We start from the raw sequence: 25,745 nt of genomic DNA, 5'->3' as shown, positions 1-25,745 counted from the left end.
TCAACTTTTTTTATAATACCAATATGAAAGTGAATAACAATGAATCTTTATTTGTAAAATTAGCTTTCTCTGATATCATTTTATTTAACAATTTTGTAGGAAATTCGTTATTTTCTAGTTGAAAATTAATTCATTTAACTTAAAATTTAAGTATTATATTTTTGGTTGAAAATTGATGTATTTTGTTAAAATTCTTTTTTTATTGAAATATCAAATACTGCGTTTTCCGTTCATAATGTATTTTTTAAAGTAAAAATTCAATTACGTGGTAAAAAGATAAACTTCTTTATTAAAAATTAATTAATTTAGTCGAATATTCATTATTTTAATTGAAAATCTATCTCTTTAGTTATTAATTTAATTAATTTTTGGTTAATTATTTTTTTTACTGAAATCTTAACTTTTGCCGATGAAATTCTATTTATTTTATCGAATTTTTTTTATTGAACATTTTAGAGAAATTGGAAATATAACTATTCCAGTTGAATATTCCATAATTTTATGTAGAAATTCATCTCTTAGGTTAAATATTAATTTTTTAAACTAAAAATTTAACTATTCAGTTTTTAATTTAAAAATTCTATTTTTTAGTTAATAATTCGTCTTTCTTGATAGAAAATTCATCTTTTTGATTGAAAATTTATAATTTTACTTGAAAATTCATAACGTTGTTTCTCAATTTAACTTTATTCTTATTTATTTATTTTTTTTTAATTGAAAATTCATGTCTTTTTTGAAAACTTTTTTTTGTAGTAGTTAATCTGTTTGTTTGAAAATTCAATTATTTGATTAAAAATTTATGTTTTTTTTTTGTTTTGAAAAATTCTCTTTTTTATGGAAAATTAATCCTTTTCGTTGAAAATTCAACTATTTGGTTAGAAATTCATCTGTCTTGTTAAATGTGCAAAATTTTACTTCAAATCTTAATAATTTGAATCGGTTTAAAATGAATTTATAATGGTACCCAAATTAATCTTACCTAAATATGCACCGAATTTTAAATATAAAAAGATCAAATTAAAATTTGGTTTGCATTGTTATTTTAATTCATGGACTTTAGAGACAAATTTAAGAAATGATTAATTATGTTTTTAGTATAATTTCATTATTAAATTAATCGTTGGTTCCTATATTTTCTGAAGATTTCTAAAGTAAAAATAATAACTGAATTCCTAGAAACTGAAAAAACATTATTTATAATAAACTCGCGAAACTGTAAATATATACCGAGTAAACTGTTTTAAAAATTGAAAAATATAAATGTATTCTTTTTCGAACTATTGTTTTTCTCATTAAACATCTTTCAGATTAATTCTAAATTATAATAAACAGATGTAGAAAACAATAAATGTTAAATATGTGTATTGTTAATAACAATAATAGAAACAAAATAAAAATGTAGCGTTTTCGATCCAGAAAAAATTATTTTGTCTGTTGAATCATGTTACAGCTGTCCAGTGGTTATATGTCATCAAGAAAGTGTGGCACCATCTCGCACTTGTTATTGATATTAAGAATATTTTAAACAAACATTCATCTATAGCAATTTTATGCCGGGCTAAGCAGTTTTTTCGAAACGATTCTTTTAATACATCTTCATAGTGATACTTAAATGAGTAACTTTGTCAGAGATTTTCAATGATTATTATTATTAAATAATAATATAAAATTCTGACTTTTATAAAAAAACGTCTTATTTCCGTCGCAAAATCATTTTTCCTACATATTTTATTAATACAAGTTATAATTTTGTAGTATTATTTAATAAAAATATTAATTGAGAATTACTAACAAAATTATTTATTTAAGTATCACTATCAAAATGCATTAAAATAATCGTTATGAAAAAACCGCTTATTCAGGCATAAAATTACTATAAATGATTGATTATTTAAATTCACACAGCTGCAACATGATCAAGCACAAAAAAAAACAATTTTTTCCCTGTGGAAAGCGATTCCTATTCTATTTTTTTATAATATTGTTATTAACAATACAAATATTTAACATATATATGATTTTGCAGCTACTTATTACTTAGAATTAATTTTGAATGTTGTTCAATGAGAAAAACTGTATTTCGAACAAAAATAATACAATTTGTTACTTGGAATATTTATAATTTAATAATTTGTACAGGTTTTTGGTATTGCTTGATCACCTTATAAAATAATTATTTATATAAATTGTTTACAATAATTTGCTCAAATATTAAACTTAAATTCGTAAATTATCAAATTTTAACGTTCACAGAAAAAAACAGAAGATAAACTTTACATCGATTTCCGACGAAAGATTCGCTGCAACGAAAATTAACTTTACAGGATAAACTTTAACGAAATATCGCCCGCGTAGGAATCCAATCAGGGATCCGGCCGGGTCCCAGCCGGATAGCCCCGCTTTAAGCCGGGCGCTGGTCGGGGAATCCGGCCGGGATCCGGCTAAAAACGTCACGGTAAACTGGTCGGATCCCGGCTTCAATACCGGCCGGGATCCGGTCGGGTAATCCGGCAAAAAAGCGGTTAAGAAATGTTGCTTCAGGCGAGAAATTGGTAACTTGTTTTGTCTTTTAAAGCTCATCGTAAAGATTACGGTGAACTTTAAAAGTCAAATCAAGTGAACCAATTCTGGCAAGAAAATTGGAGTAGAATTTTATTCCCAGATAGAATATCATAGCAATTTGGAAGCCACGTGGTGATTTAAGGTTAGGAAGGAAGAAAGTAAAAACTGTATAGACAAGACTATATTTTAATTTAAAATAATAATTATTCGCGCACTAATTGGGGGATTCAAACTAATTACTGAAATAAGGTTGATTTTAACTACGAGTCTCGATTTTATTTGCGAACTTCGAAGAGACGACGCGACGTGAGTGCAAGGAGCATTCTCGTTCCAGGGGCGAAACTGAAAATTACTGAGTGTCTATGCAGACGACAGACACAGCAGGCGCTATATATGCCGGTAAATTTGAAATTGTGCATGCTAAACATTGTCTGAATATAGAGAAGTTTATAAAAATTGTATCATTTCTGTCGTTGCACATAGCAGAATCGATTACAGTTTAATTTAAAATGTTAAATTATTCGAAAAAATTTAATGTTTTTTTTAAAGAATTTAAAAAAGCTCATTTTTGTTTCACTGATCTAATAAATTTTTAAGTTATCATTTTCAAATAATAATTCATCTAGCATCCATAATTACGTCTTTGATAATATCACGGCTCTTAAAAAATGTGTAATTTTTACAAAAACATTGACCTGACCATTGCCCAACTGGCTCCCGTCCATGGCATATAACCAGGGTTGGCCCGGCCAGTAACCGGCCAGCCCCAGACTACGTGAATCGAGAAAAATGTAGCCCGACCGGCTCCCGCCCGGTTTCCTGTCCATGAAACCCAGCCAGGGGTAGCCCGGCCGGGATCCGACCAGAAACCTTGTTGTATTAGGACCAACCGGGGAAATTTCTACATGGGCGATTAAACTTTCTTTTGTTTTTCCATGACAACACATGTTTTTTGAAAAATGCGAAGTTGTCTGAATAAAACTTTATCCCTCTAAAAAATGTCCTGCAACAAATTTTATCATTACTTTATTCTATGCTCTATTTGTTTAAATAATAAACTTCACAGGGTTGATACTTTACTGTTAATAAGAAGCCGTGCATAAACTACGTTACCAAATAGGAGGAGGGGGGGGGGGTAGAGGGCTGTTTTATGTTTTAAAAACTACTGTTGTCCTCTCTTCCCCTTTTTAAAGAGAAAATTCAATTTTTTGGGTTAAAGTACATTCCTTTTGGTTCAAATTCTACTATTATATTTTAGGTTTGTTCAAAATGTATCTCTCTTCGTAAAACATTAATTTTCTGAGTTGAAGAATCATGTTTTGATTAAAAATGTCACTATTTAATTGAATTTTATAATCTTTTATAATAGAAATTAATTTTTAAGGAATAGAATGAACTTTTGTGAATTATAATTGAATAAAAATTACGACTTTTTCCTAAAGTGGATGACAAGAAAATGAAAATAACTACATTCAAATAAAAAAATTATGACATCAACTATTTTTTTATTATATTTACACTCGGGTTTCTTCACTGAACCGCGTTGCAATAATCAGTCGGCCCTTTTTTCTTAATTTTATCATTTAAGTTAAAAATGTTGTTTAATTTGAATTTAAGTTCTTTTAAAAAGGCTCAGAGTTTCGACTATGAATTCTGCGTAAAAAAATAATTGAAAGGGATTAATCCCAGTGGGCACAAAATTTGGTGACGTCTTTACCATATCGTTACAACATCTTTACGATATTTTTACGTCATCCTATGTCCGTGTCGTTGCGATGTCTTTACGATATCGTGAAGACATCGTCAGATCATACGACGTGTTTACGATATCGTAAAGACACCTTAGCAACATGGACATAGGATATCGTAAAGATGTCGTAACGATGTCGCCAAATTTTGTGCCCACTGAGATTTTATGCTCGCGAAACAATTTTTTTTCAAATTCAAAAAATGAAAAGGTCGTTTTCTGGAACGGTCGGTCTAAAATAAAGCCCCCCAATAGGCACAAAATTTAGCGACGTCTTTACGACAACCTTACGACATCCTATGTCCATGTCGTTAAGGCGCCTTTACGATATCGTAAAGACGTCAGATTATACGACGTCTTCACGAAATCGTAAGGACACGTTAACGAAATGGGCATAGAATATCGTAAAGGTGCCCTAAAGATGTTGTAACGATGTCGTAAATACGTCGCTAAATTTTGTGCCCACTGGGTCGTCGTTAGGTCTACAAGGACTATTTCGGTACCTTATATTGCTGGGTGATTCATTCAAATGTTCGACTTGATGTAACATAATTTTTTTCTTTGAACTTGGTGATAAAAAAGTGAGTTTTTATTTTAGAAGAAATGTTTTGCCATGTGGTGTTGAATGATTTGACATAGTGACATTTCATTCTGATTATACATTGTAGGCGAGTGAGACATAGGTACAAAAGATATCGCTAGTTATTCTCTAAGGTGAAAATCTTTATGGAATTGTTTTAGTTTAATCAATTCATCGCGAAAGCAAGAAATTATTTGAAAATTATAATCTAAAAGTCTTTTTGGAATAGTGACTCATGCCTCTTGATTGCTAATTGTGATAAAATCCCAGTAAGCAGGTATGATTTAACTCTTCAGATAAATAACATTGGCTGATATTAATTAAACCTGGATGAACTACACTAACCCATGTGAAAATATTGACCTCATAAAATTAAATATAATAAACAAACTCCTGCTCCATATGCGAGTGGAAAACAACACAAATGCCGGTTTTGCAAATCTATTACCTAATGGAGGCTATTCAAAATGATGTAAGACATCAAATCAAACACACTAAAACTTGGGGTATCAAATTGTTGCAGCTATTTTGATTTAGAATTTCAACTCAATATGATTTGCTTTAGAAGATGAATGAAAATTAATGAGAAAAACTTCAGCGTGTACTAGTATCAGTATTCAAAACATAATTAAAGTTGACGATTTTCGAAAAACATTCCTTTCTGCCAAATTCAAGTTCTGCAAATCGATAATCGATCCTTTATCCAAATTTGCGGACATTTGTAAATAAACATCAACAACATCAATTACCATACACTTAAATAAACGGAGCTAAACTAAATGATTTTTTTTTTCAAAATTTGATTAGCAATTTACTTTTAAACGGTTTTTATGAATCATTATTCAGGTCAGAGGTTTCCATAATTTTATAATTTGTTCAATAGTTGAAATTTTATGACGGACACTTGATCTCGAAATTAGAATCAAGTTGATCATGAATACAGGTATCAAAACGTTGCATACTTTTGATCCATTTGCTGCATCAACTTGATACCTGGTATTTTAATGTGAATTCACTGATACCTGGAGTAGCATATCACTGTGGAAACTCTAGACACTATGCTTGCATATCTAATATTAGCCATATAAGAAGATTTGTAAACGGTTAAGCAATCAGTGGATTCATTAATAGCACGTATTGATGTGTTTGATGTGACAATAACTCAAACAAACGAACGGATTGGTGCCATGGAACAAACTTAGAGCAAAACAAGCAGTCATATACAAGCATTAACTACCCAATATGATTCCCTGATTGGTGAGGTTCATTGTTTGAAGAAAGATATCAGAGATCTGAGTTCTCAAACAAATAGTGGCGAAAACTCTAAAACAACGACAAATATTATAAGGAACATACACGAACGCTCTCAGTTAGGAAAATAAAATAATGATAGACGGTGTCATCGAGATGTCAAATAACGAAACTGGTAAGGAGTTGGATCACAATAAAATTGAAGAATACCTAGAAAAGTTGTACCCCCTGTTAAATATGAGTGAAATAAGAATCATCCGAATTGGAAAATATTCTCGGGCTGCCGAAGTACTCAGGCCTCTCAAATATATTTTTCAAGCGGAGATGATGTCAACAACAATATTACGTGCATATTTGAAGGATCACAAGGATCAACAAAATGTGATACGTTAACAGGAAATGAACGTGTCGCAGGACACAACACCATTGCAGAAATGTGACCATAGACAGCTCAGAAAAGTATTAAATCTAGTGGGACGATGGTCGAGGGGACTGAAGCGTAGGCTTTGGACCCACTCCTTCGGCTTGCGGGTTCGATTCCCGCCTCCCAGTCTGGAAGAGCCTCGGCGGCCCATGCGGTGAACAGTAGCCTAGCACGGGAGTTTATTCATCTCCGGAGAGTCGTGGAACCGGTAACTCTTAGAGAAAAAGGTTCTCTAAGTACTTAAAGCTGTTGCTCTTGGTGGTTCGGAACCCACCTTAAACTGTAGATCCCCCTCCCACCTACAAGTAAGGATGTGGGGGTGTGTGTTAAGGAATAAGGAAAAAGGTACAGGAAAAATTTAAACACTTAGGGGACACATTAGAAACTTCCATTCCAGAAAAGTTTTAATCGAGCGAATAGCGAAAGGGTAAGAAGAAATTCGAATAGTGTATCCCACTGGGTACCCAAAGATATTGAAGAACCTTCCTCATCGCCCAGTTAACAACATCGAATAAATAATAATACAAACACAGGTAACAGGTGTTATTAGCATGTATTATCAAAACGTGGATGGACTGAATGGTATTGTTAATCCAGGATGTCCCAAACACAAGCTCAAGTGAAAGTTGGCATCCTTTAGAACTTAGGCTCTAAAGGAACTCTTTTTTAGGATCCCTTTTTAGTTTGCTGATATCCGATAGATGGCCATGGGCGGGAGCCAACGTTTTCAACTGCGCATGTGCCAAAAAGCGCGGGACTATTCGAAATAAAAAAAAATACTATGAATAATATTACAGATAAATATTGACAAAAGTTTTTAATTATTTTTTTAAAACAAATAAAATAAAAAAATAGAAATTCCTAACTTCTTAAAAAATGTGATATTAACATAATATTGCAAGTGTATATTTTATCTTTTCAAATAGTACCGCGCAACATTACTTAAAAAACTGTCACATTTCATGTGTGCTATCTTTCTTTTAAGAATGACTAATGTCTATAATCTCAGTTTCTTTATTATATTTTTCCTAGAGCAATATTATTTAATCCGAATTCTGAAGTAAAACATGCACAATCTTGAAGTTTTAAAATACCCTTAAATATTTCAAATTGTTTGAAATATTTGAAATCCTTTAAAACTCCTTTAATTTGAAATCAAATAAAAAATCTTGAGGTTTTAAAATAACCTCAAATGTTTCGAATTATTTTTAATCTTTTGATATTCCTTTAAAATATTTTGAATCTTTTTCAAATGTCTTAGAAGTTCTAAAAATACCATGGCATCTTTGAAATCCTTTAAAATATTGCCAAACTATTGAATTTTCTGTGAAGATTATAATTAAATTTGTAACCCAAAAAGACGATGTTTTAACGAAAAGGTTGAATTTTTAATAAAAAAGGATAACTTTTTTGAAAAATTTATTTAATTTTTATATTAACAGTTGCATTTTAATTCAACGAAGATGGAATTTCTACTAAAATAAATTAATTTTCTAATCAAAAAGACAAATCATCAAAAAAAAGAGTTGAATTTTTAACTAAAAAATATTTCAATTTGACTTTTCAGCAAAATAATATGAGTTTTAAATATAAAAGAAATTTTCTATGAGAATATTTGAATTTTCTACCCAAAAATATGAATTTTCAACAAAACAGTTAAATTTTTAACAAAACAAAAAAAATACTACATTTTAACAAAATTATTAAATTTTATACCACACTGTTGCACGTTCATTGAAGAAAGATGCAATTTCTAGTAAAATATATGAATTTAAAAAAAAACAATTTTCGATAAATAGTTGAATTTCCAAAGGGTAAAGATTCAAGTTTGACTTTTTAACATCCAAATATGAGTTTAAAAAAAGTCAATTTTCTACTAAATTAGTTGAATTTCCCACCCAACAAAGACGGATTTTCAACACAAAAATTGAATTTTCAACCAAAAAGGATGACTTCTCAACAAAATTGTTGAAATTTCAAACAAATAATAAAATCAATAACTACAAGGGTAACCTTGTGGAGGAATTGAGCAACTGCAAACAAAATAATAAATACAAGGCAAATAAATTACAAACCATAATATTATATCAGGCTTGCAAAACTGCATTTTTAATTATTTCTAATTTCCCACTGACTAATTTTTCATTTTTCCTGAGCATATTATTATTTTAAGACCAGAGTTTTAAACTTATAATATTTTTAACCTAAAATCTTTTAAACACGAAATTTTATTAAGAATAGAATATTTTTGCCTTTATTAATAAAGATTCAGTTATAATTAACATTTTTTCTTTTATAAATCATTTTTTAGAATTAGAAATCTTCATTTAAAGTTTCGATTTTAAAGATTTTCTAAAATTCTGCTATTTCAGCTTCGAGATAAATACGTAATTAATTTTGAAAGAAAAATTATTTTTAAATTTGCAAGCTTTTAATCCAGTTTTTTTTATTGATTTCAGATGAAGATCATTGCCATAGAGAAAGAAATGACGATATCGATAAGAAAGCCCGTAAAAAGCTATTAATTGCAAGTGCACTATGTGTACTTTTCATGATAGGGGAAATCGTAGGTAAATCCTTTTCAACCATTTATCTCTGCTAGTAATTATTGTTAAAAACTTGAACTCACTATTTATTAATTGCACATCCTTTGAGAATTTATTTACACATATGAGAGGTTTTTCATTTTGTGTACAAAAATTACAAATTATGTAAAATGAAAAACAAATTTGTTTTTATTCCAAAAATTTGTTTGTAGTTATATATTTTGAAATATCTGTTCATCTTTCTTCAAAATCTAAATTTGTTGAAGTTGAATTCAAGCTAATTTGCATATTAGATTTAGGAACCTGTTTCTCATATTCTTAATATTACTTACCTCCTTTTTTCAATAGGTGGAATCTGGTCGAATAGTTTAGCAATTGCCACGGATGCAGCTCACCTGCTAACGGATTTCGCATCCTTTATGATATCCCTTTTTTCGATATGGGTGGCAAGCAGACCAGCTACGAGAAAAATGCCGTTTGGCTGGTATCGAGCAGAGGCAAGTTCTATTTTTTATTCAATTTTTTTTTTGGTCATTTATTGTGAATGTGAAATGTAAAATATTTTATTTCGATTCAGCTTACTTTCCATTTTTTATTCATTCTGATTGCTTGTTGTCGTAGGTAACCATAAAATTTATAAATTAGAATCAAAAAAAAAAAAAAAATGTTTAACCAAATGAAATGTATATGTCTTAGGCATTTAGAAGTTTTAGGCAGTCGGCTGACTGCTTTGGCATTCAGCCGACTGTCTCGGCATTGATCCGATTCATGGCGTTCAGAAGAATTCGAGACGAAATCTTCACCGGCCGTCCAAGTGCCTGATTTATTGAGGCATTCACGAGAATACTCAATCATTTTTACATTCTCATTTCTGAGATTGTAATGGAATCGTCCAAATTTTCGATCTCTGGTTTTTAACGGATCTTTACGTTTCGGCACTCGCAGAATCCGAAAATCATAAAATTTCATCGGTGTCTGTCTGTCTGTATGTCTGTATGTCTGTGTGTATGGTTACCTGAATTTTATAGCCACGCTAACTTTTGAAGGATTTGTCCAATCGAGTCCGCATTTGATACACTTCTGAAGTTACCCAAAATGAAGGCTAAGTTCGTTAATCAGATATTTCGAACAAAAATTTAAAAATTGGGCGCATTTTCAAAATTTTGAAAATTTTTTTTGGAATTTAAAAAAATTTCGTGGAAGTTTCTTATAGATGGGTGAAAGACTTGCAAATTATCTGAATAAAATTTTTTATTTTGATGAAAATTAGAAAAGTTATATACTTTTTCAAAATTTGAAAATTTTCAAAAAATATAAAAAATTATTTTTTTCGTAAATCTAAAAATCTCATTCGAAATTTTCACTAAATACCAAATATATTTCAAAACTTTTCTAGCCGATTTTTTCGATTAGCCCAAAATTAAAAAAATTATTGCATTTTCAAAATTTTCAAATTTTTTTTTCCTAATATTATAAAAAATTTTGTCAAAGTTTCTTATAGATAGGTAAAAGACTTGCAAATTATCCAAATAAAATTTTTAGTTTTGATGAACCTTCTTTAATGAGAAATTAAGAAAAAAGTGTTCAGCCTCACATAAAAAAAGGGGAAATGATTAAACAACCACAGCAGGGCCCTATTAGGATCAGAAAAAATAAAATGTGATCATTATTTTGCAATATCAGAATAAGCAGTGCCAGACTAAGGTACACAAAAAAATGGTAATAGACAAAAATGGCAATCTAATAGATTAATTTTTTCAAAAGTTATCTTGTTCACAGACAGACATACATACAGACATTAGGACAGACAGATACATTCGTAAGAAACCGTTTTTCGGATTCAGGGGGTCTCAAAACATGGATATTTGACAGAAACTGGGGGGGGGGGGTAAAATTTTACACAAATCTAATACCTTCTCTGATAAGAATGTAAAAAATTGAGTTTCAACACACAAAAAATTTTAACATAAAAAATAAATAAATAACAAAAAATGTAAATTTGATATTTAAAAAAAAAAAGTAATTTTAATTTTCTACCGAAAACAGTTAAATTAAAAAAAAAGAGAAGAATTTTCAAGCAAGAATAATCATTTTTTAACCAAATCATCGAATTTTTAACAAAATAATAAAATTAACCTCAATTTCAGATCATCAAAAATCCCTAACTTTATAGAATTTCCTGAACTGTAGCACACCTGTTTATCCTTTAAGGCAGAATAAGAAAAAAATGTTTATTTTTATTTTTCAGGTGATAGGAGCATTGACATCCGTTTTGATGATATGGGTCGTGACGGGAATATTAGTCTTCCTTGCAGTAGAGCGAATTATTAATAAAGACTTTGAATTAGATTCCACTGCCATGTTAATCACTTCTGCAATAGGTGTTGCGGTAAATCTAGTGTTAGTGTTATTTTCACATATACTATTGAAAAATCTCATTATTATTAAATCCCTTGATCAAAAATTAAAAAAGAAATTAATCAAGGATGACAGTACAAGACTAGATAACCAACAAAATGGGAATTTTTCAAAAGAGCAAAAAAACATTCTCTAAAATCGAAATTACTGTTTAAAGATAAAACAAAACTCCACTCCCAAGCTAAAGTCTTGCTAAATTGAGGGTAAAAAATGATTCTCAAAAAGAGTTATCAAGGTTCGAGGAAATTGGTGTGGAATTTGACAATCTTAAAGTGGCGCTGGACACAAACGAGTGTTTAAAAATATTTGAATATTTTTTTATTTATTTATAATTTAATTAAATTTATTCTAATTTTATTATTATATTTAATTTTTTATATTTAACTCAAGTTTACAATAATAATAAATTTGTATACAGTTATTTAAATATTTTATGTTTAAAGAAATGTTCAAAATATTAGTTAACTTTTCAGGAAAATAGTTATCTTTTCGACTGAACAAAATATATATTCAAATTGGCGTAGACTGGTGCGGATTGCGACAAAAAAATCAATTTTCAGTGTAAAAATAAAACGAAATCATGCTTCCTAGGAATTGAGTTTCCTAATAAATATACACAAAATTGGATGTAAAAAATTAGCTGATTCCAAGGAAATCAAACGAGTATTTTAAAATATTTAAATATTTTTTAATTTATTTAAATTTATTTATAACTTAATTCAATTTTTTTATTTAATTATTATTCTATATTATTTCAATTGATTTGAATATTTTACTTTTTAAAGGAATTTTCAACATATTAGTTAACATTTCAACAAAATAGTTATTTTTTTGACTGTAGAAAATAAATATTCATATTTTTAAATTGGAGTAGATTCTGCTTCTGATTGCAAAAAAATCAATTTTCAGTTTAAAAATGACATGAACGCATGCTTCCGAGAAATTGAGTTTCTGGATGCGGATACACAAAATTTGATTTAAAAAAAAAATGAGTTGATTCCGAGAAAAGCAACCGAGTATTGCAAAATATTTTTAAATTAATTTATAATATAATTTGATATATTTTAATTTTATTTTTATATTTTAATTTTATTTTATTTAATATTATAAGAATAAATTTATTTAAATATCTGATTTTCAAAGGAATTTTTAACAATCAGTTAACTTTTCAACAAAATAGTTACATTTTCAAATAAAGATGCTAAATTTTCAAATTTTCAAATTGGATTAGACTGCTGCGGAGTGCGAAAAAAAAACAATTTTCAGTTTAAAAATGAAATAAAATTATGCTTCTGAGAAATTAAGTTTCTGAATACGAATACAAAAATTTATGCAAACTCCTTTTAAAAAAATAACAAGAATACAACGACCAAACCTGAACCACAACGAACAAACAAAAACTAAAAAACAAACAAAAAAACTCCCATTCTAATTCGAAAAAAAATTTTTTAAATAATTTTTGGACAAAAATAAAAAAGAGGAAAGAAATTTCTTAAATTTTTACATGAAGTTCAATGTAAAAAATTAGCTGATTCCGGAAATGGAGATTCTGAATAAGAATGAGAAATGTTTGATCTAAACAAATTATCCTGTATTGAGAAAAATTAAATGTATACATTTTTTTCATTGAATTATAATAATTTAAAAAATATAAATGCTAAAAGGTTAAAAAAGTATTATTGCCTTAAAATTTAAAATAAAATTTTATTAAGATTAAAAATATATATTGCATAAAAAAATGAGATTTCTAAAATATCCCTTTTCCATAATGTGTATTTGACTTTTTTTAAATTTTGTATGCAAAAAAAACCTATTTTCAATCAAAATATTTTTTATCTAGTTCTGTATTGCCACTCTTTAACTGAAAATATAAAAAATGTAAGGATGATTATATAATTAAAGAGATAAAATTGTAGATTGTTTTCTCTTATATATTTTTGATCAGCATGAGTCTAATTTTTTGTTTTTTTAATTTTTGTGACAAACTAATTTTTGAAGAACAGGGGAAAATCTGACTCGGTCATGCATAGTGGAGTTTCCCGTTCAAATCCGGACAGTTGCAGATTTTTTACTGTTCATCAAAAATTATTTTTCCGAAGAAATCGTTTTAAAATTAAAATTTGTATTCTTTTATATGTTCATAAATATAGAAAATTGAGGAAATTAAATATATATTTTTTGTAGTTTATAATTTGTTAAAGTTTTATTTATTTTTCAGAATGGGTTTGACCCTCCATCAACATGGTCACGGTCACAGTCACGGGGGAGGACACACTCATGACCACCACAAACACGAAAAAAATAAACCAAGTGAAAAATGTAAAGAAGAAGGCGTTGAAGATAAAAACGAAGAGAAAAGAAATATCAATGTTAGGGCTGCCTACGTTCATGTGCTCGGTGATTTTATCCAGAGCGTGGGAGTATTTATAGCAGCTATTGTGATTTATTTCAAGGTATGTTGCTTTTATTTCAAAAATCTCGTTTAATAAATATTTTTTAAAAGGAAGAATAAAAAATTAGGACTCTTGTGCCCGAGAGTCAATAACTTAAATAACTTTTTACTTAAATAAAGTAATAAAGTTTTAATGTTTAATAAAATAAATGAAAAATAAATAAAATTTCAGTTGAATAAGCCTTAAAGATTTTGTTTAATTAGTTTTTCGGTTTCAGAGAGGGAAAATAATTTGTTAACAAAAGAGGACAAGGAAATAAGTATTATTAGCTTATTTTTTAGGTTCTATAAATATAACTTCTCTAAGATTCTTCCGAAAATTCAAACAGATTTTTGAAGATTTCAGATGTGTCTCAAAAGAATTTAAAAAATGTTAAAGAACATTTTTTTTTATTTTACAGGATTTTATAAATTATTATGAAAAGTTTGAGTCAGTTTACATAATATTTAGGGCTTTTAAAATTTTGGAGTAAATAAAAAATGTTTTGTAAATTTCTGGAAATCTTTTAAAGTTTTAATATATTTTAAATCTCTTTAAAATTTTTAGAATTCCTAAATATCTTTTACACAGGTTCGAATTTTTTCTAACATTTAAAAAAAATTCTGCAAAATAAAGAAAACTGCTCTAAATTTCTCCAGATTTTTTTTATAATTTTGGAATCTTTTTTAAATTACAATAATTTGTAATCGTCACAACATATTTGTTTAAAATCTTCTACAGTATAATTACAAAATTTAGGACGACATTTTAAAAGTTTTGAACTCTTTTTTTTCAGTTTTCTCCATCAATTAATATTTCAAAATTAAAAATCATTAACAATTTTGCCAGGAATATTAAGACATTCTTTTCTTTTGAAACCCTTTCAAATTTCTTAAAAAGCTTTTTTCAAATATTATATAATCTATATTTAAAAAAAATTGTAAATCTTCACAAGATTTAAATTATTTTTAAATTTTATAGAAACTTATAAATATCTCTTCAATTCTCTTGAAAAATATGTCTTTAAAATCTTCTAGTCTATTTTGAATATTTATGAAAAATTTTTGCAATACTTTTCAGTTTTCCTCTAAAATTCATTCCTTTCAATAAAAAATCATTAACAATTATCCCAGGAATCTTAAGAATTCTTTTTATTGTTTTAGACATCTCAAAATTCTTTAAAAAGTTTTTTTCAAATTCTTCCAAGATCTACATTTAAAAAAAAATGAAATCTCTACAAGATATAAATTATTTTGCAATCTTTTAGAAACTTAAAAATGTTTTATTTTTATTTTTTAAAAAAATATTTCCTTATAATCTTCTAGTTTATATCGAAAATTGAAAAATAATAATTATCTCTTTAATTTTCCTGAAAATTATTTCTTTAAAATCTTCTAGTCTATTTCGAAAATTTATTCTTTTACATAAAAAATCATTAACAATTTTCTCAGGAATCTTAAAAATCTTTTTTTGTTTCGGACCTTTCAAAATTCTTATTAAAAGGTTTTTTTTCAAAATTTTCCAAGATCTACATTTAAAATAAGAAAATGAAATCTCTACAAGATTTAAATTATTTTTGAACCTTGTAAAAACTTATAAATTTTTTTTTTTATTTTTTAAAAAAATATTTCTCTATAATCTTCTAGTTTATATCGAAAATTTAAACAAATAATTATAAAAAAAATTAAAATCTATTTAAATTTTCTCCTTAAATTCATTTCCAAAATACAAAATCATTAACAATTATCCCAGGAATCTTAAGAATTTTTTTTATTGTTTTGGACCTTTCAAAATTCTTCAAGTTTTTTTTCACAACCTTTGAAGATCTGCATTAAAAAAAATGAAACTAATACAAGATTTAAATTATTTTTGAATCTTTTAGAAATTTATAAATATCTCTTTAATTTTCCTGAAAATTATTTCTTTAAAATCTTCTAGTCTGTTTCGATAATTTATGAAAAAATCTAGAAAAATTTGCAATACTTTTCTGTTTTCTTATAAAATTCATTTTTTTAAATAAAAAATCCTTAACAATTTTAACAGGATTCTTAAGATTTTTTTAAAATTCTTTTAAAACCTTTCAAAATTTTAAAAAATCTTCTTTTTCGAAATATTTCAAAATCTACATTTAAAAAATAATTTGTAATCTTCACAAAATATTGGTTTAAAATCTTCTACAGCATAATTAAAAAATTTAGGACGAAATTTTTTAAATTATGAAAACTTTTTCAGTTTTCTCCATCGATTAATTTTTTAAGATAAAAAATAATTAACAATTTTCCCAGAAATATTAAGAAATTTTTTTTCTTTTGAAACCTTTCAAAATTCTTAAAAAGCTTATTTTGTATCCTTTTGAAATGTAAATTATTTTTGAATCTTTTGAAAACTTATAAATATTTCTTTAATTTTCTTGAAAAATTTTCTTTAAAGCTTCTAGTTTATATCGAAAATTAAAACAAATCTAAAAAAAAATTTGAAAACTTTTAAAATTTTTCCTTAAATTCATGTCCAAAATAAAAAATCATTAACAATTTTACCAGGAATCTTAAGAATTTTTTTTCCAAATGAATCTTAAAAACACTTTTTTATTTTCTTCCAAAATTATTCTAATCTTCTCTAACATTAAAAAAACATTATGTATAAACTTTTAAACCTTTTGAATATCGTTTACAATGAGTCGAATGTTTCCTAACATTTTTGTTGGAATTTCTGAATAATTAAAATATGGCCTTAAAACGTTTCAGATTATTTTTTGAAGATTTTGGATATATTTTGAAATCTTTCGAATTCTTTTTCTATATTTTTTTCAAATTAGTTTTGCAAAATTAAAAAAAAATGTATTAACTTGAAACCTGTAAAAATTCTTAAAAATATATATTTTTTAATATTTACAAGGTTCAGATTATTCTTGAATTGTTTCGAACATTTTAAATACCTCTTAAAATTCTCGAATTTTTTCCTAAAATTTTTTAATCTCGCCATTTTTTGCTTTAAAGCTTATGCATTCTTTTTCGAAATTTTAGTAAATAAAAAAAATATAACTAATTTTTCTAAATAAAAAATCATTTCAAATATTTCTAGGAATCTTGAGAATTTTTTTATTTCCTTGAAAACTTGAAAAATTCTTGAAAAGCTTATTTTTTTAAATCCCCTTGAAATTTAAATTATTTTAAAATTTCTCAATACTTCTGGAAGTTCTAAATATCTTTTGAAATAGTAATTCAGTTTTCATAAAAGAAAATAAAAATTCTAGATGATTAAAAAGATTGTCCTAAAATCTCCCAGATTTTTTTCCACATATTCTGAAATCTTCTAAACTTAAAACTAGCCTTCAAAAAGAAAACCTAAATCATTAACATTTATTGAGAACTCTTATAGGTGGAACTGGTCCTACTGTTAAGTTTTTTTTATTACCGATATCTTTAAAAGCGTGAGAAAGTTTAGAAGTTATAGCGTGGTAGCAAAAATCAGAACAGAATTATTTTCCAATATTAAAAAATAATTAAAAATTAAAATATTTGTTTTTACCAGTAACGTTTAGAAACATTTAAAAATAAATTTAATCAGTTAGAAAAATCAAAAGAAGCCACTAAAGTCATATTCACTTAAGAAAAAGAAATAATATTTTTAGAAAATTAGTTTAATTTAATTTCTACAATTTCAGCCGGAATGGAACATAGTGGATCCAATTTGTACTTTCCTTTTCTCAATTTTGGTGATTCTGACAACTGTCGCAATTATCAAGGACGTCATGAATGTTTTGATGGAAGGAATCCCGAAAGGTTTAGATTATTCACAAGTGGAAAGTACATTTATGCAAATTGATGGAGTTGTCAAGGTCCATAATTTGAGAATCTGGGCACTTTCGTTGGACAAAACAGCTCTCTCAGCTCATCTTGCTATTAGTGAGTATTTCCATTTAAGAAATATTTTGATCGTGATTAGTATTCGGATTTAAAAGCCCAAAATTTCTTAAAATCGAGGAAATAAGGGTCATTTTTCACGAAATTAGAAAAATAATAGAGAACTAAATTCTTTCACAGATAAGTTAATATTCAACCAAGAAAATTAATTTCCAATCAATCAATTTAAAAAAAAGTCAAATTTAGAAACCGAAAATATTAACTATAAAGAAAAAAAAATTATTCTCAACCAAATAGTTAAATTTCCTGCTCAAAAACATAAATTTTCAACAAAGAACCGCCCGAGTGAATTTTCAATAAAAAAGTTTTAAGAATAATAAATTTTGATTCAAATAGTTTAATTTTTAACAACTAAAAAAATTATTTGTTATTCAATCAGTTGTATTTAAAATCAATTAGTTAAATTTGCAAGCTTCGCAGATGAACTTTAAAACAAAAAAGACGAATTTTCAATTATAGGGTTGATTTTTAAACCGAGCAAGATTTTTAAGTCATGGAAAAAAGATTTTAACGAGAGGGTTGAATTTTGTATCAAAAAGACGACTTTTCTGAAAAAAAGATCAATTTTAAAACCGAAAATATCAATTTTAATTGAAAATTTTTATTTTTAACTAATAGAATTTTCACAAAATAGTCGAATATTTAATCAGAACAAATCAATATTTGACCGAACAATTGGCTTTTTGAGCAGAAAGATGAATTTTCAATTTAAATTAATAAGAGATCAATTTTCAGATAAAAAAAAACTGAATTTTCAACAACAAAAAATAAATTTGCAACCAAAAAATAAAAATGTTAAAATAATAAAAAATTCTGAATAGAAGAATTTAATTTTCAAGGTAAAGGGTGGCATTTTTTAGAAGAAATTTTACTTTTGAACACGAAAAAATGCATTTTTAATCAAAAAATTAATTTTGAAAAAAATTAATTTTTATTCAAGTAGTTCAAATTTGAATAAAAAAAAAATTATTTGAATCAATCAGTTGAATGTAAAACTTAATCATTTTTAACCTAGAAAGATTTTTAAGTCAAGAAAAAAAGAGCTTAACGAAATTTTTGAATTTTCAAGCCAAAAATATTATTATTCAACCAGATAGTTCAATTTTCTACCTAAAAATTTGAATTTTGAACTAAGAAATATAATTTTTTAGCAAGAAATGAGGTAATTGAATTTTCAATTAAACAAATTAATTATTAACAAAAGAAAAAAAAATTCCACCAAGAAATATGAATTTTCAACCAAAGATCACGAATCTGCAACAAAAGAGTTAAATTTACTAGCTAAAATGTAGATTTTTCTAGAAAAATTTGACTTTGAAACCTGAAAAAATGAATTTTCAATTAAAAAAGTTCACTTTAAATCAAGAAAAATCAATTTTTATTCATATGGTTCAATTTTTAACAAAAAAAATTAATTTTGAAGCAATCCGTTGCATTTACAACGAAATTGTTGAATATTTATCCTTTACAGATCCATTTTCTAACTAAAAAGACGAATTTTCAGCAAAAGAGTTGAATACTAAAAAAAAATAAATAAAATTTCAAAAATACAGTTAAATTTTAAACTAGAAAAAATAAATTTTCAATTGAAATTGGAATAGATAAATTTTCTTTTATAAAAATATTTTTTGAACTAAAAAAAACGAATTTTCAACCTAAAAATATTTAAAAATCATATTTTTTGGTTTAAAATTCGTTTTCTTGGTTGACATTTTTTTTATATGAAAAAATATCTTCTGATTTAAATATGCTTTAACATTTTTAAAAGTTATATATAAATTCTGAAAACTTTTAAATATCTTTTACAATGATTTCAATGTTTCCTAAAATTTTTAAAGATTTAAAAAATTTTGTTAATTATCTCAAAAACTTCAAGATTTTTTTTGTCAATTTTGGAAATCTTTTGAAATCTTCTCAAATTTTGATATAGTTTAAAAAAATTGTTTTAAACAAAATACATGAATCTTCAAGCAAAATAGTTGAATTTCAACTCGAAAAGATAAATTTGTAACTAAAAATAAAAGAATTAAATTTCCCGTTTACAAAAGTTAATATTCAACCACAAAAAAAAAATTTTCAACAAAATAGTTCAGTTTTCAATAAAAAAATTAGTTTGTAACGAAGAAGTTTACTTTTACATTTTAGAAAATCTTCAACAAAATACATGAATTTTCAACCAGGTAGTTGAGTTTTCATCTCAATAGGATAAATTTTGAACCGAGAATAGAGTAATTAATTTTTTAGTTGAAAACATTATTTTTGAAACCACTAGTTAAATCTTAAACAAGAGAATTGTATTTAAAAGCAAAAAAAAAAAAATTAATTTCCTACAAAATAATTGAATTTTGAACTTGAAAAAGACGAATTTATGAATAAAATGGTTTAATTCTTAAAAATAAAAAAAGAATATTTGAATTTGTGAAATAAAATATTTCAATTTTCACCCAAAATATATGAAGTCCTAAAAATCGTTAAACTTCTAAATATTTTCGTTAAATTGGAAAATATATAATTTTTAAACAAGATATTATGAATAATAACAGATAAAAAAAGGGTATATACACAACGAAAAAAATGAATCTTTTGGTTTTAAAATCCTTTGCATAATTTTTCGAAATTCTAGGAATACATTTAAAATCTTATTTATTTTTTTTTAGAATTCATTTATTTTATTTAAAAAATAAATTTAACATTTTCCCATAAATAGAAAAAAAAGAATATTATCTTAAAATTACTCGATTTTTTTCTAAAATTTGGTAACTTTACAAATTTTGGTTTCAAAATCCTATACATTACTTTTCGAAATTCTAGGAAAACATCTTAAATCTTTTTTAATTTTTTTTTTAGAATTCATTAAAAAAAAAAAAATCATCAAACATTTTCCCAGAAATAGAAAAAAAGTTCAATTTGTCATCGAGAAAGATTTCTCGATTTCTAATGAAAAAAACTTTCATCCATAATGTTGAATTTTCAACATCAAAAAGACGAATCTGCAACAAAATTATAAATTTTTTTTACATCAGATTTTTAAAAGAAATTTATTAAATTTGATTTAATTATTAATTTAACTAAAATTATGAATCTTCAATCACAAAAAAAAGTTTTATTTTAATATTTTAATTTTCATCGTTAAACATCTAAATATAATCTTAAAATTACTCGATTTTTTCTAAAATTTGGTGATCTTACAAATTTTGGTTTCAAAATCCTTTACATTATTTTTCGAAATTCTAGGAATACATTTAAAATCTTTTTAAACTTTTTTTTTAAATTCATTTTTTCAAATAAAAAATCATTTAAATTTTCCCCAGTAATATAAAAAAAAAGTTCAATTTGTCACCGAGAAAAAAATTTTATTTAATAAAGAAAGAAACTTTTATCCATAATGTTAAATTTTCAAAATCAAAAGGACGAATTTGCAACAAATGGTTAACTTGTTAACCAAAGAAGTGAATTTTCAACTAAAATGATTCATCTTTAACCACAAATAAAAGTTTTAATCAAATATTTAAATTCTCATCGTAAAACATCTAAATATAATCTTAAAATTATTCGATTTTTTTCTAAAATTTGGTACACTTACAAATTTTGGTTTTAAAATCCTTTGCATAATTTTTCGAAATTCTAGGAATACATTTAAAATCTTATTTATTTTTTTTAGAATTCATTTATTTTATTTAAAAAATAAATTTAACATTTTCCCATAAATAGAAAAAAAGTTTTAATTTTTCACCGAGAAAGATTTTTTGATTAATAATGAAAAAAACTTTCATCCATAATGTTGAATTTTCAACATCAAAAAGACGAATTTTTAACTGAAATGACAAATCTTTAACCTCAAAGAAAAGTTTTAATCAAATATTTTTATTTTCGTTCAACTTTTGAATATTATCTTAAAATTACTCGATTTTTTTCTAAAATTTGGTAACTTTACAAATTTTGGTTTCAAAATCCTATACATTACTTTTCGAAATTCTAGGAAAACATTTTAAATCTTTTTTAATTTTTTTTTAGAATTCATTTAAAAAAAAAATCATCAAACATTTTCCCAGAAATAGAAAAAAAGTTCAATTTGTCATCGAGAAAGATTTCTCGATTTCTAATGAAAAAAACTTTCATTCATAATGTTGAATTTTCAACATCAAAAAGACGAATCTGCAACAAAATTATAAATTTTTTTTACATCAGATTTTTAAAAGAAATTTATTAAATTTGATTTAATTATTAATTTAACTAAAATTATGAATCTTCAATCACAAAAAAAGTTTTATTTTAATATTTTAATTTTCATCGTTAAACATCTAAATATAATCTTAAAATTACTCGATTTTTTCTAAAATTTGGTAATCTTACAAATTTTGGTTTCAAAATCCTTTACATTATTTTTCGAAATTCTAGGAATACATTTAAAATCTTTTTAAACTTTTTTTTTTTAAATTCATTTTTTCAAATAAAAAATCATTTAAATTTTCCCCAGAAATATAAAAAAAAAGTTCAATTTGTCACCGAGAAAAAAATTTTATTTAATAAAGAAAGAAACTTTTATCCATAATGTTAAATTTTCAAAATCAAAAAGACGAATTTGCAACAAATGGTTAACTTGTTAACCAAAGAAATGAATTTTCAACTAAAATGATTCATCTTTAACCACAAATAAAAGTTTTAATCAAATATTTGAATTCTCATCGTGAAACATCTAAATCTAATCTTAAACTTATTTGAATATTTTCTAAAACTTTGTAACCTTGCAAAGTGTTTCTTCAAACTGCTTTAAATTTTTTTTTTTTTTTTAATTTTCGGAAATCACTTAAAATCTTATTTAATTTTATTTTGGAATTAATTTTTTCAAATAAAAAATCATTTAACTTTTTCCCATGAATAGAAAAAAGTTTAATTTGTCACCAACAAATATTTTTCACCTAATAAAGAAAAAAACATTTCATCCACAATTTCGAATTTTCAACTTAAAAAGATGAATTTGCAACGAAATTGTTAAATTGTCAACAAAAGAAATCAGTTTTTAACTGAAATGATGAATCTTCAACCTCGAAAAAAAAGTTTTAATCAAATATTTGGATTTTCATCGTAAAACATCTAAACACAATCTTAAAATGATTCGATTTTTTTCTAAAATTTGGTCATCTTACAAATTCTGGTTCCAAAATACATTTAAAATATTGTTTAATTTTCCTTTAGAATTCATTTTTGCAAATAAAAAATCATAAAAAATTATTTGCCAACAAAATGGTTAAATTGAAAACAAAAAAATGAATTTTTATCTAAAATGACGAATTTTTAAAAATAATAATAATTATTATTATATATACCGGGATACATACCGGGACAGCCCCGTGTTAAATAATCAAAAATAAAAATCCAACTCTATCCAAAAATGCCCTCGACAGGTTGGACCATAACCATCTTTAGCCTGTGACAAAAATTAATTGTTTAAAACAATTAATTTATTAATAATAACAAAAAAGTATAGAGTCCTGAGAATAGTTGAATTGATAAAAATATAAATTCTAAACCAGATATTGTGAATAATTGTCCTATATTTTTTTCAGGACCAGGTACTAGTCCTCAAAATATTTTGCGCACGGCAACGAGGAATATTCACGATATGTACAATTTCTTCGAGATGACTCTTCAGATCGAAGAATTTAATGAAAAAATGGAGAACTGTAAACAGTGCAAGTCACCTGCACAGTAAGATGATAGCCGTGTACATATATATTTTTTATCACGAGAGTATTTAATGAGCGTGCAATGAGAGCAAGGTGCTTAGATTAAGTGCGAAACTCACATTGATTTTTTTTCCTAATGTGCTTATGGACTTTCGATGGTTGAGCCAGAAAGAGAAATTAAAAAGTAATTATCTAGATGTTAGTGGTACAATTTTCCAAGATTAGACCATCACAATCGAATATCAAATTCAAAAAAGAATTCAATTTTCGTTGCAGAAAGTTGGATGTCTGAGATTAGCGAATAGAGAATTTGATATTTTCGGATTAAAAATTTGTTATCACAAGAAAAGAAGAGGCCTGAGTGTTAGATTGAATGATAATCATAGAGATGTGTTTAATTTCTGATAGGATCTGATGAAATTGGAAACTCAATTTTATTAGCAAGGTGCCTTACATAGAGCGATCGCAAGATATTAAAGTAAGGAAATCAGAAAAAAAGAGAAAATGTGAAAATAAAAAATAGGGTTCATTCTTTTGATAAATCACACTTTTAGTAGATATTAGTGCGATATAGTTTTTATTTTTTGTCACTGCGTTATATTAGTCCTTATGACTAGAAAAATTTAGTTATGTAAATTAAAAGACTAAATCGTGAGCAACTGAATGTCAATCAATGGTTCGATTCTTTAGAGAAAAGAATTAAGACTCCTATATTTTTGTAAAAATTATTATAGCGAATATAGGTAAATATACTTTTAGTATCGTTGCTATTCGGCAATAAACTTATCTTGTATTTTCCCTCACTCGATTTTCCTTATCGCAAATTTTCGAAGCTATTTATTTTCAAAGGAACAAATAAATGGAATGACTTATTGTTGATTATGGAAAAAAGGTTTTTCGTGATTTTACCTCGAATCCTTTTAGTTACAATTTAGAAGAATTTCATTGTCAACTTGATAGATGAAATTTTGACTAAATAGTTTATGTTTTAACGACGAAAAATATGCATTTTTAATCAAGAAAATTAATTTTCTACGAAGACGAATTTTTAACAAAATTAATGGAGTGTAAACTAATAAAAGATCAAATTCAATTTAAAAAAAGATGAATTTGTTTTTAAATTAAATTTTATACCAGAGAGGTGAATTTTCAACCAAAGAAATTAATTTGTTTGAAAAAAGATGAATCTTCAATCAAAGATATAAACTTTCCACAAAATAGTTGAATTTTCAACCATCGAAAAAAGAAATTTCAACTAAAATCATGAATCTTCAACAAAAAGTAAATGAACTTTTAATCAAATAGTTAAATTTTGGACCAGATAGTTAAGTTTTTAACGCGAACAGATAAATTTCGAACCCAAAACAAAATAAATTTACAACTAAAAAGATTAATTTTCAACCAAGAAATAAATGAATTTTCAATTAAATAGTTAAATGTTTAATCCAAGAGATAAATTTTTAACCGCCATAAAAAAATAGATTTTTCAACCAAACTGTGGAGTTTTTAGCTCAAAAAGATCAATTTTGAATCAAAAATGAAATAATTTATCACTTAAAATAATGAACTTTCAATAAAAATGTTAAATTTTTCAATAAACCAAGATGAATGTCAAATTAAAAAAATGATTAATTAAAAAAAATTAAACTATAATTAAACTAATTATAATATTAATTTTATATTATATTAATAATTATAATATATATAATTATTATAATTGATATTATATTATTAATAATTAATTTTAATTCAATTTTCTACCAAAGAGATGAATTTTAAACTAAATTATGAATTTTCAACCAAAGGTGAATGAAGTTTTAGTCAAATATAGACGAATTTTAGACCAGATTGTTTAATTTGAAACTCAAAAAGAGAACTTTCGAATCTAAAACAGAATAATTAAGTTTAGAGCTAAAAAGATTAATTTTCAATCATGAAATAAATAAATTTTCAATGAAATAGTGCAATTTTTAAACAAAGTGATACATTTTTAACCCCCATAAAAAAAAGAATTTTCATCCAAACAGTGGACTTTTTAGCGAAAAAAGATCAATTTTGAATAAAAAATGAAATAATTAAATTATCAGTTAAAATAATGAATTTTCAATAAAAATGTTAAATTTCAAGCTAAAAAAATAAGCATTTTTTAAAATTTAAATTTAATTAATTTTAGTT

At 25.4% G+C, this 25,745-nt stretch overlaps 1 protein-coding gene across 4 annotated transcripts in view; it reads left to right on the top strand.

The window, feature by feature from the left end:
* Positions 1-24,461, top strand: part of LOC117174523 (zinc transporter 2-like) — a 142,593-nt gene extending 118,132 nt beyond the window's left edge. For all 4 annotated transcript variants that reach the window (XM_033363719.1, XM_033363718.1, XM_033363717.1 and 1 more), the window contains exons 3-8: positions 9,024-9,134; positions 9,459-9,607; positions 11,359-11,510; positions 13,747-13,981; positions 17,625-17,865; positions 23,451-24,461. In XM_033363719.1, coding sequence (XP_033219610.1) covers positions 9,024-9,134; positions 9,459-9,607; positions 11,359-11,510; positions 13,747-13,981; positions 17,625-17,865; positions 23,451-23,596 — 1,034 coding nt within the window. In that variant the 3' untranslated portion in view covers positions 23,597-24,461. The remainder of the gene's footprint in view (positions 1-9,023; positions 9,135-9,458; positions 9,608-11,358; positions 11,511-13,746; positions 13,982-17,624; positions 17,866-23,450) is intronic.
* Positions 24,462-25,745: the final 1,284 nt, after the last annotated feature.

The sequence above is a fragment of the Belonocnema kinseyi genome, chromosome 6, assembly GCF_010883055.1.
Source record: "Belonocnema kinseyi isolate 2016_QV_RU_SX_M_011 chromosome 6, B_treatae_v1, whole genome shotgun sequence".
Taxonomy (NCBI): domain Eukaryota; kingdom Metazoa; phylum Arthropoda; class Insecta; order Hymenoptera; family Cynipidae; genus Belonocnema; species Belonocnema kinseyi.
This window is presented reverse-complemented; position numbering and strand designations above follow the sequence as displayed.